At 37.6% G+C, this 19633-nt stretch overlaps 1 protein-coding gene across 1 annotated transcript; it reads left to right on the top strand.

Moving 5' to 3' along the window:
* Positions 1 to 12523: 12523 nt before the first annotated feature.
* LOC127217442 (max-interacting protein 1) lies at positions 12524 to 13394 on the top strand. The gene has a single exon (XM_051178446.1). The coding sequence runs from the start codon at positions 12548 to 12550 to the stop codon at positions 13358 to 13360; it is 813 nt and encodes a 270-aa protein (XP_051034403.1). The 5' UTR covers positions 12524 to 12547; the 3' UTR covers positions 13361 to 13394.
* Positions 13395 to 19633: the final 6239 nt, after the last annotated feature.

Below are 19633 nucleotides of genomic sequence, written 5' to 3'. Positions count from 1 at the left end.
TTGTCACCTGTTCTAAAATATATAATACATTCATGTTGTACGATGAATAGTTATAATTCATTAGGTATAATTATGACTCCATTATTGTTTTCATTTGGAAATTAGCATGAAATAAGATGATATGACTGTGTGTCAAGTTTGAAAGAGGTGTCTTTGTGGTGGCTGATCTTTGTAGTCACCTTGGCTATATCTAGAATTAACTAAAACCCAAGAAGCTGGATGCACATGGAGAATTTCTCTTACTAAGATTGTTTATCTGATTTTTCAAGACATGTGTTCTTTGTGTAGTCCTAGCTGTCCTGGACCTAGCTCTGTAGATCAGGCTGGCCTCGAACTTACAAAGATCCATTTGCCTCTGCCTTCCAAGTGAATTACTTAATGTTAAAAGGCCTACCCTAAATCTGGGTCATACAGTCTCATGGCTCACATAAAAGGACAAAAGCATGTGGAAGAAGGTAACTTTTACATTTTACCCTCTTGCCTTCATGCTCACTGGTAAATTCATCTATCCTGTTCCTGAGGCATTCTTTAACTGGTGTTAGAACCTATTTCTATAGTATAACAACATAGACTGAAAACTGGTAGCTCTCTAGGACCTTCCTAGAGAAAGAAAAATACAGCATGAAGGACATGGGACTCGTAAGTATCCCTCCATTAGAAAAGAAAAAAAAATTCAAAAGGAGATCAATGCTTAGAAAAATGTGCCATCTCAAAGTTTGAGGATTCCATGTGCCTACTATTTTCTTCTTTGAGAAATATAACCAACAACAATGCTATTTGTTCTGACTACCATTTATTTCATCTTCTTTGTACAGAACACCAAAGTCATCAGTTCAGCTAAAAGTTGTAAAACCAGGCATATACATAATCATTTGTAGGTGTACACACACACATACATGCACGCACACACGCACGCACACACACACACACACACACACACACACACACACACATACACACACAATGTGATTCTTTGGTCTATAATACTGGCTTTTCTTTCGTGGCTGTTAATATTATGAGTTTCATAAACTAAAATTTGAAGTTGGTAAGAATCTCTCTTATGTATAAAAGAGCAAGTACCTGTTATCATTTTCCAAGGACCCCCTTTGAAAATTGCTCTTGTGTGACAGCTTATGGATCACAATATTTGTTCTATAAATTCATTATAGATTTTCACATCATTCTCCATCATCACTGCAGCTTGGCATGTTTTCAAAGTTTCTCAACAGCACTAATAATTTGTTATTTTTCTTTCTGACTGCTTTAATAGATCACCCTTTAGAGTGTTGTTTTGCATTCTAGAAAATTTGAACATATCCCCAATTAAAGTTGTCTGCTACAATATTAATTCTGAACTAGCTATCAGGACTCAGAAAGCCAGTTGAATTAGGAGGGAAAAAAAAACAGTGTTTGAAGGTTCTACATTTAGCTGTTTGAAAAGTTGGATGGTGTTAACATATTGCTATTGATCCAACTGTTTTCATGGTTGAATTGCTAGCTTTAGTCATTGTTCCAATCAAGCCATCTGGTCTTTTTGGCCATTCAGAAGATCAAATCAGATCAACTCCTCAACTGCTCAGGAATCGACCCATAAAGTGGTCAATATAATCAATCCTATCAAACCAGCCTCAATCCTGCAAAAGGAAACTGCTAAAACACAGCACTTCAAGGGAATGCAGATTGTGTCCCTTCCCCTTTGAGAGGCCACAAAACTTCACTGGTCCCATGGTAAAGACATTTTAATAAATGACAACAGCCCAGCACTTTATGCTAAGCAACTTCCAGGTTTTTATGTATTAAAGTTTATAAAACACATATGCAAATAATAAAGTAGCTTTTAAACATACACCCTAGGATAGCTGGAAAATTCAATGTGCTTTTCTTTTTTTCATTTAAATAATTATTTTTAGTTTTAACTTTTTAGACAGACAAGGTCTTACCATGTTGTCCTGGCTGGAACAGAACTCAGTATGTATGTCATGCTGGCCTGGAACTCTAGAAATTTACCTGCCTCTGCTTTACACAGCTGAACCAAAGAAATTCACTACCATAACTGGCCCACATACATTTCTTTATATGACTGGAACTATTGAGATTTAGTTTTAATTATTTTTATGTATGTCTATGTGTCTCTGTGAGTGAATGTCACATGTGCAAGTGTAACTGTGCCTGCAGAGTCCAGGGAATACATCAGATCCCTTGGTTCAAGGCGGTTGTGAGTCACCTGACATGCTACTGAGAACTGAACTCCAGGATTTTAAAAGAGCAATATATAATCTTCCCCGATGATCCATAACGCCAATCTAAGACCTGAAAATGAAATGTTTGAAAATAGAATTAAATAAAACAATTATGTATTTGTGTACATGTATAATTTACGTATAAATTACATAAAACATTAAATTGTATAAATGCAATGAGTAGATTAAAAATGATAAAAACATGTCAACTGTTGGAAATTTACTATTTAGGCATATGTATATTGACAGTATCAAAAATTAAAAAACTTTTGAGAAAAATGGATCTGTTGAGAAAATTGTATTAAATAAATTTTTAAATATTAACCGAAACATTCCTTTCAAAAGTAAATTGAGCTACTTTTTAACATAGAATTAGAGTTCCTTCTAACACTTGTCAGGACTTAGTTTTAGTAAATATCATTTGCAGTCTTTGTAAATGAAAGGTTACAATCATGATATTTCTAAACTATGGTTTTATATATTAGAATCTATATTTGTTATGTTGGGTTACCTACATCAGTCCTTCATAAATCTTACATATTCTATTTTGTATCTTAAAATTGGATCATTTCTGGCAGAAAATTTACACTAAATTGAAGTTCCTGGAAATATAAACAGAGTTGTCAAAATATTCTCATTAGCTATGTAAATTTTTGCTCAGAGCAAAAACAACAGATTGGAAAATACAAATATCCTATAAGCTATCAGTGAGCCTACACATAAAAATAAAGTCATATGTTAACCAGAAATTATGTCTATGGCATCACACACAATGAACACATGCATTCAAAATTATACAATAATATTTTTCTTTGGCAATTTTTTCTTTAAAGAAAGGCTCCATAGCAGCATTTTTTCCTCCTGATTAAAAAACAGGAGGCATTGCACTCTTGAATTCAATTCAAGAAACACATCTCAGTTCACCAAATGCTACTGTAGTAACAGAATGAAGCCATGTGCCATCATTTAGTAATGAATCCCATCACAAAAACTAGGCTTGATGGGAACAAGGACATCTCAAAATCCTTCACAATCAGAAAGGAATGAAATGCCAAACTAAAATTAGAAACCAGAAAGTTCATTGTTTGGATTCTTTATTATTAGAAGGGCTGTTTCTAGAAGAATAAAAAAGATTGGAAGAGAAAACCAGGCAAAGAGAAGGGAGAGTTTGGGTTGTGAGCCTAGCCTTCAACAGCTGAGCTATCCCTCCAGCCTGACAAGGGAGATTTTTGAATGGGTGAGGTTGTACAGCGTGAGAGTGATTCAAATTCTTCATAGTCACCTACATATAAGGCATAGTATTATAATTAGGGAACATTTTTGTGGCTAAATGAATAAAATGTGTTAAATCACTATAATGTTGCCCACTGCATAATAAAGTCATTTACTTGTGTCTTTTATCTGATATAGAAATATCTTGTATTAATTATGACTTTCTCTTCTATATCTCCACTTATTCCCAGGGTGCTTCTTTCCTGACAACAATAAATTTTAAGTCTATATATCCTAGCAATTTATTTTTCAAGACAGGGTTTTTCTGTGTAACAGCCCTGGCTGTCCTGCAACTCACTATGTAGACCTGGCTGGCCTCAAGCTCACAGAGATCTGCCTGTCTCTGCCTCCCTAGTGCTGGGATTAAAGGCTTGCACCACCACTGTCCAGCAAGCATTTTTTTAAAAAAACAAAACCAAAAATTTTCTCTGTTTTGAATTCTACTTCTTGGTGTCAAGCAAATATTCTTTCCTCTTGTGGCTAAATTCTTTGAGAAAATGGATGATAATATGCTTCACTCCCTTTAAAAAATGTAAGAAAAATGAACACTTACTATTTGCTAAATAATATAATTGTGGCCTAGAAAAATGCATAAAAATGAAATACCTACTACATGAATATTTGTTAGACAAGCTCAAAAACAAAGTGTTTTAAGAAGAAAATAGTTGCCTGACTGTGGTGACACACACCTTTAATCCCAGCACTTGGGAGGCAGAGGCAGGTGGATATCTGAGTTTGAAGTCAGCCTGGTCTACAGAGTAATAGTGAGTTCCAGGACAGCCAAGAATGTTACACAGAGAAAAACTTCCTCAAAAAACCAAAAAGAAAAAAAAAGATAAAAAGATTATGTATATATATATATATATATATATATATATATATAATAACTAGATCAGTAAATGGAGACTTGAATGGCACAGCAATTTTCAAATGAAGACATGACAATAGTCAATCAATAGATGAAAAATATTCTGCTTCTTTTGGAATCAGGGGAAAGCAAATCAAAAACACACTGAGATCCCATCGTAGCCCAGTTAGAATGGCTCCCATCATTACAATCACATATATATATATATATATATATATATATATATATATATATATATATACAAAATTAGATGAGGCATATATATATATATTTTGTAAAGCACATACTACTAAATTTGTTTTTATAATTTTAATAATTGATTTACTTTATTTATTTATTTTATATGTATATGTGCTTTATCTGCATGTATTTATGTGAACCACATGGATGCAAAGTCTGAAGAGTCGAGAAAAGGGTGTCAAGTTCTCTGGAATTCTAGTTACAAACAGTTATGAACTGCCCTGTGGGTGCCAGGAAACATGCTTAGGCCCTCTGCAAGAACAAATCCTCTTAACTGCTGAACTAACTGCCCAGCTCCCCCCCCCCCACTACTAATTGTAAAACCCAGATCAACTTCAACACAGTAATAGTGTAGATAAAATCTCAGTTTCAGCATCTATAGAACCAACCAAATTATAGTATTACTATAAGGTAATGAAGCATTACCTAAATGAAAACATGAAGTCAGATCTTATTCTGCCTCTAGATTCTCAATGCTGGCCATCTATACTGTATTTCATTGGGCTAAATCTAAAATCTAAAATGTGTATCATCAAACAGATCAAGCTGAATGGGATGTATAGTAGGTGTGTAATAATTTAACACCAACTTCCTTTACTGCTGCTGATAAATAGGATAGATGTGAGTAATTGGGTTCATGGGTAGGCTTCTTTTTCATCTGAAAAGTGATGGCAGTCATTCAAAACTAATCTCCCCCATACCAAAGGTGCTAAAATTTAAGAAATTTTATCAGAAGTGGGCAAAGAAATAGGAAAACAGATGCCTTAAAAGACCACAGCCCTTTGTTTTATTTTCCATCCTCAACCCAAGGACCTCTTCTTGGATCTAACTTTGAGTCCTGTCTTTCCCATAGTTGTCTTGGCACTTGAGGTATAAACAGAATGAGCAGAGGGAGGCAATGTGCCAGACTTCATTTCATAAGACAGATAGAGTGCCAAAAGGCACATCCAGGAAAAAGGAGAGTGAACCCCCCTCTCAAGTCAGCTTCTGGCATGTCGTTAGCCCAAACAATGCTACAGAGATCTCAGCCACACAGCATCACTCTGGGAAACCTAGTATTGCTAATCCACAAACTGTCTCCCTAGCATTGTACTAAGTGCCAGCTGAATAGTGTTTCTTGGGGAGGGGCAAATATTTATGTTGCCTAGGCAACTTAGAGGATTCCCATAGAAACCCAGCTGGAGTTGGAAAATAATTAAACATAAGTCTAGGTTTCTGGAAGGCCCAAACAGGATCTCTGCATTATAGGCCAAAAGTCATATACATAACATATTTTACTCTGAGGTGAAAATCCAGATTGTTTTTTATTCTATGAGATTGTTTTTTTTTATTTGTTCAGTGTTTTTCAAGTTAGCAATTCTTTTAAATGTCTTATTATGATGATTACTAGTATTGTGATTATGTGTGCCTGTGTGAGCAAGTACATATGTGCATACATGTTAGAATACCTTGCCTGCCCATGAATTCCTACAGTCAGGCCTGAGGTCAAAATTGTGTGTCTTTATTATTCCCCATATTCATTTATTTATTCATGCATTTGCTTCAGTTCTTTTTTGAGATAGGGTCTTTCTATGTAGCTATGGCTGTCCCAGAACTCATTATATAAACCTGGTCTTGAACTCACAGAGACAGACATTCCTGCCTCTGCCTCCCAAGTACTGGTATTAAAGGTTTGCACAACCTCACCTGGCTTTCCACTTTTATTTTTTGGTACAGGATGTCTCACTGTACCTGGACCTCTGTTTCATCACCAATAGGCCAAACTCCACTTCTTGGGTCACAGACATGTTGTCACGTTGTCCAATTTCTTTGTGGGTTTTAGGGATCCAAACTTGGGTCCTTGTACATGTTTAGCAGGTGCTTTACCCACTGAGTCATCTCTTTTACTTCCCTTAAAAGTATACAATGGAAGGAAGAAAACATCTTCAACAAATGGTGCTGGCACAACTGGATGATGGTGTGTAGAAGACTGAAGATAGCCCCATGCACAAAACTCAAGTCCAAATGGATCAAATACCTCAACATAAATCCAGCCACACTGAACCTCTTTGGAGAGAAAGTGGGAGGTACACTTGAACAAACTGGTACAGGAGACTGATTCCTGAACATAACTCCACTAGCACAGACACTGAGATTGACAACTAATAAATGGGACCTCCTCAAACTAAGAAGCTTCTGTAAGGCAAAGGACACAGTTGACAAGACCAAATGCCAACCCACAGACTGGGAAAAGATATTCACCAAACCTACATCTAACAGAGGGCTGATCCTTGTATGTATTAAGAATAATCATAAAGCAGCCTCAGAGATGGTCAGGGAGTGTTCCAAAAGACAGTTTTGAAATAATAGTAGATGACAACTCCAAATGCTTTATTGAATCTAAGGGGATTTCAGTGGTACAAGATGTAGAGATGGGCAACATTGATACCCATGATCATGATTTTTGTATAAATGCCAGTTGTATACTTATGTATTACCACCAGCAAACATGTAAAAGGTGGCAGGCATAGTAGTAGTAGCACATGCCTTTACTCCCAGTACTCAGAGGCAGAGGCAAGTGGATCTATGTGAGTTCGAGACTAGCCTGATCTACAGAGCTAGTTCCAGGAAACATATGGCCATTAAACAGAGAAACCCTGTCTTGAAAACATGAAAGAAAAAATAAATTTTAAGGTAAAAACAGAATACTTATAGAATAAGGATATAAAAACTATTTGGGGGCCTAAGAGACCACTCAGCAATAAAGAGCACAAGTGCATGTAGCTCCAGTTCTAGGAATCTGATGCCTTAAATTTTATTTGCTTGAAAAATTTATAGTATCATTAAGTAAAGTCCTTTTTATCTAAAATCTGATATATAAAAACTGCATTTCTACATCTTCTAATGCAAAAATTCTTATTTATTTATTGTTATTATTTTATTGTTATTAGTGAGAACTGATGTAACATACAAGGAGATTAATTCCATTGTTCTTAACTTCTTAGCTGAACAAAAATACATTATGTAGCCTTTTCCTCAGAAAATAATGACTTTCTACATTTTAATAAGAATGAAATAAAACCCTGTCTTAAATAAGATGATCAGGGTAATAATAAGACCATCTTTGGAGGAAACTTAATAAGCACATTTTATCTAAATAAATCCTCTAGAAGGAAATGGAGAATTCATAGCTTTTACTCAGAGGATGGCTGTTTAAACAGTTATATGATGAATTTATGTGTGCAGCTTACCAACAACATCGCCTTATTGGAAACATCAGTATTTCCACATCATAGTTCCCAGAAGGATATGGAAGTCTCAAAATCTGGACTCTTCTTCAACTGCTTCTCTTAGTTTCTCCCTGGGTATTAATGATTCATTCATATTATCATTTATCTCTATCTTCATACATTTTCTTTAGAACATCTACTTATTCCTCACTCAAATCTGTTTTGGTATCATGGAAGGTATTTCTTTCTGTTTGCAGTCCTTTTCAACCTTACTCAAATAATTCCACAGTGTGTTCTCTGTTTTATTTCTATAGTAAAATAATGTATACACATCCTCACTTTTTACTTGATTCTTATATTGTTTCTATTATATATCCCTGGCTGCTATAGGACTCACTATGTAGACCAGGCTGGCCTGGAACTCACAGAGATCCACTCTCCTCCTGTCTCCTGAGTGCTGAGATTAAAGGCATATACCCCTGAACTCCACTTAAATATTTTGAGTTATCTTCCTTCCATTGAGAGGGTCTTTAAAATAGATTGTTTAGAAGAGTCTAACTCCTACATGCATGTGTACCATGTGAGAGCATGGTACCCATGGAACCTAGAGTTACAGATGATGGTGAACTGCCATGTCTGTGCTAGGAATCAAACTTGGGTTTCTGCAAGAGAAGCTGGTAAACTTGACCATTAGAGTACCTTTCTAGTTCCCATATTTAGATTCTTTAAGAGAAGTTCAGATAACTTCGCTGTGAAATATACCTCATTTTCTCTGTGAAATATACCTCGTTTTCCAGTGGGAATTTTATAAACTCTAGGTAATGTAATGAAAATCTTTCACAAATTTATCTAAAAGATTCCATCCATAATTATTGCCTCTCCCTCATGAGTGCTAGGATTAAATGTGTGCACCATGATGCCCAGACTTATATTGTACCTTTATTTCTGTCACATTCTGGTATTTTCATCTATTTTGATACTTCCAGTAAGGGCATCAGATACATTTCCTAGTAGAACTTTCCAGTATCTTTACCTCTTCCATAGTGATGGCACATGCTGACTCTCCCGCACATTGATAAATTTTTTGAGGAACTTCCATAGTGATTTCCATAGTGGTTATATCAGTTTATACTCCCAACTGTAGTATAGAAGGATGGCTTTTGCTCTATATCCTTGTCAACATTTATTATCTCCTGCCTTTTTCTGCTATTTTATAGTATAGCCATTGTGACAGAAGCGAGTGATATTTGCTTGAATTTCTCATTTGCATTTTCCTGATAATTATATGAACTATCTCAACATATGTCTGTTTGCCACATTAATCACAAGAAATATGTGCAGAAAAATGCAAATAGATCCATATCTATTGCCATGCACAAAACTCAAGTCCAAATGGATCAAAGACCTCAATATAAATCCATTCACACTGAACTTCATAGAAAAGAAAGTGGGAGGTACCCTTGAATGCATAGGCACAGGAGACCACTTCCTAAACAGAGCAACAGTAGCACAGACACTGAGAACAACAATTAATACATGTGACCTTCTGAAAGTGAGAAGGTTCTGTAAAGCAAAGAACACGGTCAACAAAACAAAATGACTCAGGACAGAATGGGAAAAGATCTTCACCAACCCCACATCTGACAGAAGGCTGACTTCCAAAATATACAAATAATTCAAGAAACTCTACATCAAACTACCAAATAATTCAATTAAAAATGTGGTACAGATCTAAACAGAATCTCAAATGGTGGAAAGACACTTAAGAAAATGCTCAACATCCTTAGGCATCAGAGAAATGCAAATCAAAACAAATCTGAGATACTACCTTCACCAGTCAGAATGGCTAAGATTAAAAGCACTGATGGCAACCTAAGCAGAAAAGGGTGTAGAGTAAGGGGAACACACATCCATTGCTGGTGGGAGTGCAAAATTGTACAGCCTCTGTGAAAATCAGTATGGTGAGCTCTTAGAAAATTATGGGTCAACCTATCTCAAGACCCTGAAATACCACTTTTGGGCATATACCTAAAGGAGGCACACTCACACTACAAACAAGGACATTTGCTCAACATTACTCATAATAGCCTAGATGCCCCTCAACCAAAGAATGGATAAAGAAAATGTAGTATGTTTATACAATGGATACTCAGTGTTAAGAAACAATGCTATTCTAAAATTTGCAGACAATTGGACAGAACTAGAAAAACAAATCCTGAGTGAGTTAACCCAGACTACAAATTACAAAAAAATCCTGAGTGAGTTAACCCAGACTACAAATATAGTATGTACTCACTCATGAGTGGATACCAGACATAAAGCAAAAGATACTCAGCCTACAATTCATAACCCCAGAGACATAGACATTTCTTTCAGAAATAGATGGAAACAGATGCAGTAATCCTCACAAACCATTGGGCTGAGTTCCTAAAGTACAATCGAAGTGAGGGAGGAACAATAATATGAACACAGCAGTCAAGACCATAATGGAGAAACCCACAGAATTAGCTGGCCTCAGCTAGTGAGAGATCACTGACTCAGGTCTGACAAATGGGGGATCTACATACAACCAAACTAGAATCCCTTAATATAGGTGACAATGGTGTGACTGGGACAATATATGAGGCAACTTTCAGTGGGTCCAAGATCTAACTCTAATGTAAACACTGACTTAGTGGAACCCACCCTATATGGAGAAATACCTTTTTCAGTCTAGACACAGGGGGGTGGGGGGACTTGGTCCTGCCTCAATGACATGATGGGACAGACTTAGTAGATGTGGTAGGAAAGGCCCTACCCTCTCTGAGGAGCAGATGGGAGGTGGGGTAATGGGGAAGTGGGGGGGATCACATGCACACACACATATAGAGAGAGAGTGGGTATTTTTGTACATTTTTGGTACTGCATTGTATAAGTTATTTATGTACTTAGTATACCAATCACTTAAAAGATACATATTCTACAAATACTTCCATGTAATACATAAACCAGCCCTTTTTAAAGTGTGTCTTCAGGTGGAACCCTTTTAGTCTAATGTTGTCCCACTTAATATTCTTCACTTTGGTTGCTGATGCCTTGGGGTAATAGCCAAAACTCATTTCCAAAAACAATACCAAGGAGATTTCCCCTTATGCTACATTATGAGAATGCTTACAGAAGAGGTCTTACCTTAGGTTCTTAACCTAATTTGAGTTCATGTTCGCATTCATATATCCCGTTATTGCAACACCATTTATTGAAAATACTATCTGGTCCTAGTGTGATTTATTCATAATTGTGCCAAAGATTAGTTGATCATATATGGTTGTCTTTATATATGGGCTCTCCTTCCTCTTCTATTTATCTACATGTACAAGACAGCCTTAATTACCTCAGCTATGGAATACTTTTTTAAATTATGATATATGATGCCTATGCTTTGTTCTTCTTGCTAACAATTATTTTGTCTGGGGCTAGAGAAATGGCTCAGCAGTTAAGAATACTAGTTGTTCTTCCAGAGGATGCAAGTTTGATTCCTAGTATTCATGAGATGGTTCAAACCTTCTATAAATCCAGTGTAATTCTAATTTAATTTTTAAATGAATTTTTCTCTTTCTTTGAAAAAGAATGTTTGATTTTTATAGAGATTTTTATATAGCCTTGAATATTATGGACTTTTCAACATCCTGGTCTGTGATCACACAATATCTTTCCACTTATTTGTCTTCTATTTTTATTCACACTTTACTGTTGTCATAGTACTGATTTCTCCCTTCCTTGGTTAAATTTATTCCTAAATATTTTACTTTTATGACTAGCTTTTCTGGTTTCAGACAAAAGAGAATCACCTAAGAATTTGAGAGGAGAAATAATTTTGACCCTTACTTACAAAGATCAGCAAAGCTCTGTGTTACAGGTAACACACAGTATTCTTTGATGTAAGATTTAGGTATCACTCATTTATAGTTAGGCCTAATCTATAGCTATTATAATAAAAATAATAAAAATTTTAACTTGAGCATACATAGAGCAGTACAAGGTTAATGTACAAAACTTGGAAAAGCCTGGTATCCTTGACCAATCAGATATGGGGTTTAGGGGATTGCATAATAACTCAGTAAAAAGAAGCACTAGTAATTATTATTGGTTCTTTCCAATTTCTTTTCTTGGAAAGAAAACATAAATCTTCTTGACTGATGGAAAATCCATGGATTTTCTAATCATACTTTGGAGGATCTGGAAGAAGGATGCCTAAAGTACTCTGGGAATTGGGTTGACTATACAGAATAGACTGCAAAACAGCCCAAAGAAATTATTTTTGATGGTAAATGAAGATTTTTCTAGTTCCAAGAGCAAATGAGGTTGGAAGACATATCACTAGTGTTAGTGTGGCATCTAGTACATGTTTGTACATACTTATAAGAACTTTATACACAAGTTCATTTAATCTTAATGAGTAAGCACTATAAGTATTACTACCTCCCTACTTTCAAAGCACAGAGAGGTCTTATGGCTTGCTAAAGGTTTTAGGCTTGGGAAGCTTTGTTGTTACCTTGGTTATCTGACTCCCAAGCCTATGGTACTAAGTAGTATGTATGTCATCTATGTATTAAACCAATAATTTAGCTGAATTAAATTAAAAAATAATCTGATAAACCATTTCCTGATAATCTACTTTGAAGTATTGCTTCAAGAATTCACCCCTCCGCTCGGGGCTGGTCCCCATCGCGCCCCCGGCCATGCCCCGGGGTACAGCCGCACCCCAGCCCCCGGCGCAGCCCGAGGAGCCGGCAGGGGCCAAGCCCCGGTGCCCCTTCTCGGACATTTTCAACACCAGCGAGAACTCGATGGAGAAGCACATCAACACTTTTCTGCAGAACGTGCATATTCTGCTAGAGGCAGCCAGCTACCTGGAGCAGATCCAGAAAGAAAACAAAAAGTGTGAACATGGCTACACCTCATCGTTCCCCTCCATGCCGAGCCCCCGGCTACAGCATTCTAAGCCCCCACGGAGGTTGAGCCGGACTCAGAAACTCAGCAGTGGGAGCAGCACCGCCAGCACTGCCAACAGATCCACACAAAATGAGTTGGAAAAGAACCGACGAGCTCACCTGCGCCTGTGTTTAGAATGCTTGAAAGTTCTGATCCCACTGGGCCCAGACTGCACCAGGCATACGATGCTTGGTTTGCTCAACAAAGCCAAAGCACACATCAAGAAACTTGAAGAAGCCAAAAGGAAGAGCCAGCACCAGCTTGAGAACTTGGAACGAGAACAGAGATTTTTAAAGCGGCGACTGGAGCAGCTGCAGGGTCCTCAGGAGATGGAGAGAATACGGATGGACAGCATTGGGTCTACTATCTCTTCAGACCGCTCAGATTCAGAGCGAGAGGAGATTGAAGTGGATGTTGAAAGCACAGAGTTCTCCCATGGAGAAGTGGACAATATAAGTACCACCAGCATCAGTGACATCGATGACCACAGCAGCCTGCAGCGTATTGGGAGTGACAAAGGTTACTCCAGTGCCAGTGTCAAACTTCCCTTCACTTCCTAGAGCCCAGCATGACCACAGTGCAGGGCGAGACACCTGCTGGACCAATTCAATGCCGTCTCTTCAGTTGGGTTGATGATGCAGTCTCCTTCAAAGCTAAACAAAACTACACTTGAACAGAAGGGTCAGAAGACCTGTATTTAAGCAAATACTAAACAAAGAGTGGGGCAGAGCCTCCCGTAGAACAAATACTCATACATTGGAAAGAATACAGTTCTCGCAGCAGCTGAAAACTTGTGTGGAATTATGTTGAGTTGACTTAGTTGACTTAAAGAGGACAATGGAGAGTCCGTTCTCCTTTTTTAGTTTGCTCACGCTATGTTGAGTAGACAGTTAAGGGTGGGGTTATGAACCCTTCCTGAGCTTCTTGGCCCTAGAAACAAAATCAGACTTAGAGTAAGGAAAATACAGGATAATCAGGCATTAATCTTGGATAGCTAAAGAGCTATTAAAACTCAGCCTCAGTTTATCATGAAGCCTGTGGATGATCAATTCTTTTAAAACGTGAATTTTTAAAAAGCTCATTTCGTGCTCTGCAGAAGGAGAGATTCCCATGAAGCCTTTCGAAAGAGGTCATCACGCAGCTCAGCTTTCTGTTGGATTCCATGCTAAGCCAGCTAACCTTGCCTGCATTGTTAGTGCTAGGGCACCCAACCGCCTGCTCACTGGCAGCCCTTCGGCAACATAGGGGCATCCCATGCATGACAGCCTGTATCACAGAAGGAAAAGCTCCACGTGCCTCTGTCTGCACAGATCTGAAGAGCTGTGCACGCAGTATAGCAGGCCAAGTTCTGAGCCACAGCAGCATTTTTATTTGAGATTTTGCTAACTGTTTATATGTGTTGAAAACCAAAATGACATCTTTTTAAAGCTTGTCCATAAGTAAACATAGATGTCTTTTATAGTGGAAAAAACGTGGGGAAAAATCATCTATTTTGATGCAGCATTTGATAATGATAAAACACCTGACACCTCACTCTTTATAGTGCACAGAATGAATGAGGAGGTCTGGGCTGGGGAGACAAAGGTCAATGCTGTTTTTGTTTTCTTTTAGGATCATTCCCTTTTACCAGCTTTTAACCATCTGATACCCAGAGTAGGCTTACTATCATAGTTAACATAGTTAAGTTCAGCACTTGTCTCTTTTAATGTAAAGATTTGCATTTTCTACAGGCAGTCTCCTTCCACAAACCCAGTGTGCAGCGCTGCTGTTGCTCTTACCAGTACTCGCAGAAATGGTGTTACCTTCTAAGTGAGATTTCTAGCCTGCACTTTGATGTCTGAGGTTTCCCTCTGGGCCTCTGCTTTGCCCGGGGAACCCTTTCTGGAGACTCCTCCCCCAACCCCCACCCCCACCCCCAGCTGTTTGGACTTTGTATTCTTTAAATAATTTAACTACCCTTAATTACTTTAAAAAAAGCTTTATGATTTTCATAACTTATTCCTGATTTTAATGGGTTGTTAATTTCAGTCCTGTAGTTTTATTTTATGTTTAGATAGGGCTGGGGAAGGAAAACAACCATATTTAGCAAAAAATAAAAACTAAAAAAAAAGAGAGAGAGAGAATTCATCCCTCCTCGCAGTATTTACGAAGGAAAATTATTAAAAAAATAAATATAAATAATAAAGCCAATAATGAAACATTAGATATAGTATCATATATTGAAACTAATATGAAAAAGAAAATATAAGCATCCTGTTTCTTACTTGTAGCATTTCTAGGATTGGGCTGGTAGCCAGTGCATGATAATTGTTATTTAAGTCTTTACCTATGTCTTTCTAAGATTCCACTCTTTAAACACATTCATCTTTTCATATATCCTACCTTGCTAGCTCAGTATCTTGATATTCTTGCTTAAAGTCTTCCAAAGTTCTTCATTAGTGATCTGAATGCACATTTCAAACACTGGTTGATTATTTCTATAAGTTAGGCTGATGGAAGATGTCATTCTCTGGCCAACAGGAAAGCAAGATAGGCAGGACTAGGAAACAAGGATGATTCAGGGAATAGTAGGGAGGAGAGTCAAGATGTACAGACTTGAGAAAGTATGGACTCTCTCTCCAGTAAGATAAGACCACATGGAATTACTTAGATTGATAGAAATGGGTTAATATTTAATACAGAGCTAGCCAGTAAGAAATGCTAGTAACAGGCCAACTGATGGGAGATGTCATTCTGTATGTTTCTCATACTGGTTAATAATAAAGCACTGTTGGCCAATAGGAAAGGGAGATAGGAGGGACTAGGAGACAAGGAGGAAATAGGAAGTGGAGAGGAGGAGTCAGGATGGAGAGCCTGGAGAGAACAGAACCGCCATTCCTCCACTCTCAGTAATACCACGTGTAAATACACAGAAATGGGTTAATAATTAAGGCAGAGCTAGCTGATAAGAAACAAGTAACCGGGCCAACAGGATTATATCAAATACAGAGTCTCTGTGCATTATTTGGGGCTGGCGTGGTGGCGGGACAAGACCAGCAGCTGCAGGCGGAAAAACCCTTACTCATTACCGGCCAACAGCTTTATATCTAATACAGAGTCTCTGTGTGTTGTTTGGGGCTGATGTGGCTATGGGACAATACTGGTGGGAAAACTGCTCTTAACAGAATGGTGCCTGCAACATGGGGCATGAGAACTTTCACTTAAAATTTAACAAAAGTTTAAAAAGGGGGTTTATAAACAAAAGAACAGAGAGAGACAAGCAAGGCTTCTTGGTAGCAGCATTTTTCTTGGTTGGACTCTGCTTTGCTAGAGACAAGCAGAGATTTGCCTGGCTCCTTTAAGGGAAATTTCCTGACTCAGCATAGTGGCAAAAAACCTCAAGGCTTTTAAGAAGCCCTGCTAACAACTTAATGGTATGTATGAGAGCTGGCAATGACCACATCTCCAAGCCTGTAGCATGCTGCTGGTTGCAGTGAAGACCAAGGCAGTGAGCATAGCTCTCAGTTTTGGCAGTAAACGTACCCCCAACATCTTTGATAGACCATAGCTATTACAGCTGTGGCTTTCATTTTAACAATGTTGTTTAACAGATAAAAGACTTGTGGCCAGAAAAAGATAAGGATTTACAGTAAACACAGATTCAGATTAAGAAAAACCTCTAAAGGTTTACAGTGTGAGAAACAGGATAAACTGGTTTAAAAAATTAAAAGAGAATAGTTGGGGCATTGGTGGCACATGCCTTTAATTCCAGCACTTGGGAGACAGAGGCAAGCAGATCTCTGTGATTTCAAATTGGACGTTGTATACCAAGTTAATTCCATGACAGATAAAAGTTACACAGAGAAACCCTGTCTCAATAAATGAAAAAATAGAAGTAAAAGAAAAAGAATAATAAAAAAGCCACGTAAAAATGGAAAATACACAGAGAATCTGGATACTTTATGCTATTGTGTTGTCCTTGTATTGTTTAAAAAATGCTGCTGAATTAATCTAATTTATATATTTTAAAAATGCTTTGACTTCCAAATTTAAGTCTAAGGACAGGCTACTGGAGAAAGAATTTATATTTCAGAAAATGAAAAGCTATAAATTCCTTCCAGATTAACATGGTTTGAACAAGCAAGAGCCCCTGAAGCAGTGTCCCAGTTGATTCAACGTTCAAAACAGCTTGGACAAGGCAGCCTTGCAGACCACTACAGACAGGATTTCTGGGGCTGTTTTAGGATCCCCAAGATAGCACCCCCTACCAGCAGGAAGCAGTTTGGAAAGAACAACACCCAAATTCCCAAATAGTGTTTATACATTTTTATATTCATTTATGTGGGGTTGGTTATAAATGGTTAATGACTACAACCAATTTCTTTAAGGGTAAAAGGGAGATTATGGTATAGGCATGAATACTTTGTTTTGGAATGGATTTTCATTTATTGATACAATTTAAGGTCAATTTTATGATATGTATATTTCTCCTCTTGTTTAGGTATTGTGTTTACATAGCTCATTTAAAAATTTAAGTACAGAGTTTAGTTACCTCTTATAGTCAAAACATAGCTATGTTAGTTAGGATTTCTAGATTTACAGAGATATATTTGAGATGGATAGGCATTCTTGAAACCTTTCAAAGACCTACAGAATATTGCATTTAAAATGGGTTAGGGTTTTTCTTAACAGTGAAGCACAACTTCCCCTGGCAACACCATCTGCTTCAGAAAGGAAGATGGACATTGAAGAAACTCTTTATGGAGTTTACTTCCAATATGGCAAGACTAGACATTTGGATAAGATACTGCTCTTGTCTGGGCTGTTTGACTTTATGCTGTAAAAACTGAACATGCATGACCCACAGGTAAGTGACTGCTGATACAAGATGGACATTGCTATAGCGTTCCTGCTTCATGGGAGAGTCTGCCAGGCAGTCTGCAGGACACAGAGAAAAGTGACTGACAAACTGCCCACGCAGGTGGACAGTTTAAAGTTTCCTGCTTTGCTGAAGAGTCTGCCAGAGACAATATGGCTTATAGGCTGATGATAAAACATTACAGAGTTGAAGACAGATAATTATGGTTATAGTTTTTCTTAGTTAGGACTAAAGATAAGTTACTTATAGGCCTTTAGACTCACAAAGATAGTATAAATGATGGAACATTTTCTTTAAATCTTGCTAAATGTTAATGGACTGAACATTGTTAGCTGTGGTTCTTATTTGATAACTGTTTTGTTATATATTTTGCTATGTTAAGGTTAAAAACCCTTCTTTTTATTTAGACAAAAAGAAGAGGTGATGGAAGATGTCATTCTGTAAATATGTTTCTCTTATTGGTTAATGAATAAAGACCTGTTGGCCAATAGGAAAGCAAGATAGGAAGGAGTAGGAGACAAGGACAATTCGGGGAATAGTCGGGAGGAAATTCAAGATGTAGGGACTTGAGAAGGTATGGATTCTCTCCCCAGTAAGACAAGAACACATGAAATTACTTAGATTGATAGAAATGGGTTAATATTTAAGGCAGAGCTAGCCAATAAGAAATGCTAGTAACAGGCAAACAGCTTTATATCTAACACAGAGTCTCTGTGTGTTATTTGGGGCTAATGTGGCTGTGGGACCAGGCTGGTGCAAAAATTGCTTCGAACAGTCATACCACTATTGAATCAGTGGGCACTTCTTGCTTTGTGTATTGGTTTATAGCTATGTAATGATGCTGATGCCTTCTCTTTCCCGGCAACTTCTGTAGCACTGTTGTATATATGAAAGTGAACTAGCAAGTAAGAAGCTTCCATCTGAGTTCCAGTTTGAGCTCTCTGCAACTCACAATCTATGTGATATCTTTAGAAGTAGGATTTCTACTAGTTACAATGGAAAAAAAAAATAGGAATGGTGGGTTACTTTTCTGTTGCTGTGACAGGGGCAAGAAGAGTTCATCATGGCAGACAAGCATAGCAGGAAGAAGCAAAAGAAATAGGAAGCTGAGAGGTGACATCTTTTCCCACTGTCTTGAAGTCAACTGTCCTGGTTAGTTTTTGTTAACACAAGTTGCAGTCATCTGGGAAGAATTTGGGAAGAGGAAACTACAATTGAGGAAACGCCTCTATCATATTGACCTTGTAGGTAAATCTTTTGGCCATTTTCTTGATTAGTATAGATGTGGGAGGGTTCCTCTTACTGTGGGTGATGCCACCACTGGGCAGTTGTTTGCAAATTTTATACAAAAACAGGTTGATTAAGCCATCAGCAAGCTGTTTCCACCTCGGATTCTCCTCATAATGGACTATGATTTATAAGCCAAATGAATTCTTTCCTCTCCTCATTGTTTTTGTTCACGGTGTTTATCACAGCAACAGAAGCCTAACTGGACACATAGAGAACTGCAAGTGAGGAGAAAAGTGAAACTCTTTAAAACTGCTCCCAGTAATGTAATTCCTCTAGCAAGGTAACAACTCCTAAACATCCCCAAGTTGTACCACCAACTGGGTACCAATTTTTCCAGTCCCCAAGCCAATGACAGCCATTTTTCATTCAGACCACCACAGAGAGCAAGAGCCTGTGCTGTTTGGAGGCAGCTCTGGAGCATCCCTCACTAATAACTCATATGAAAGTATCCCATGTCTGGTACTTACATTTTCTTAATAACTCATGGCTTCTAAGAGCAGCAATACTTGGTCAAGCAAGATATTTTGACTTACAAAACAATAGGCTTTCATATGAGTGTTTTATATATCCTTTGTTTTCATTAATGTTCTCCTATGCCCCTCATCTTTCCCCTTTTCCCAATTCCCCATTTGCTGCTGAAACTGTCCCACTTTAGTCCCACATTCACTACTTTTAAAATTAGCAT

Source organism: Phodopus roborovskii, unplaced genomic scaffold (genome assembly GCF_943737965.1).
Source record: "Phodopus roborovskii unplaced genomic scaffold, PHOROB, whole genome shotgun sequence".
NCBI classification, from domain to species: Eukaryota; Metazoa; Chordata; class Mammalia; order Rodentia; family Cricetidae; genus Phodopus; species Phodopus roborovskii.
The sequence above is the reverse complement of the archived record's forward strand: the minus strand, read 5'-3'. Positions and strand labels throughout refer to the sequence as shown.

Coding starts and splice junctions, on each gene's coding strand:
- LOC127217442 (XM_051178446.1), top strand. CDS start 12,548: ATGCCCCGGGGTACAGCCGCACCCCAGCCCCCGGCGCAGCCCGAGGAG.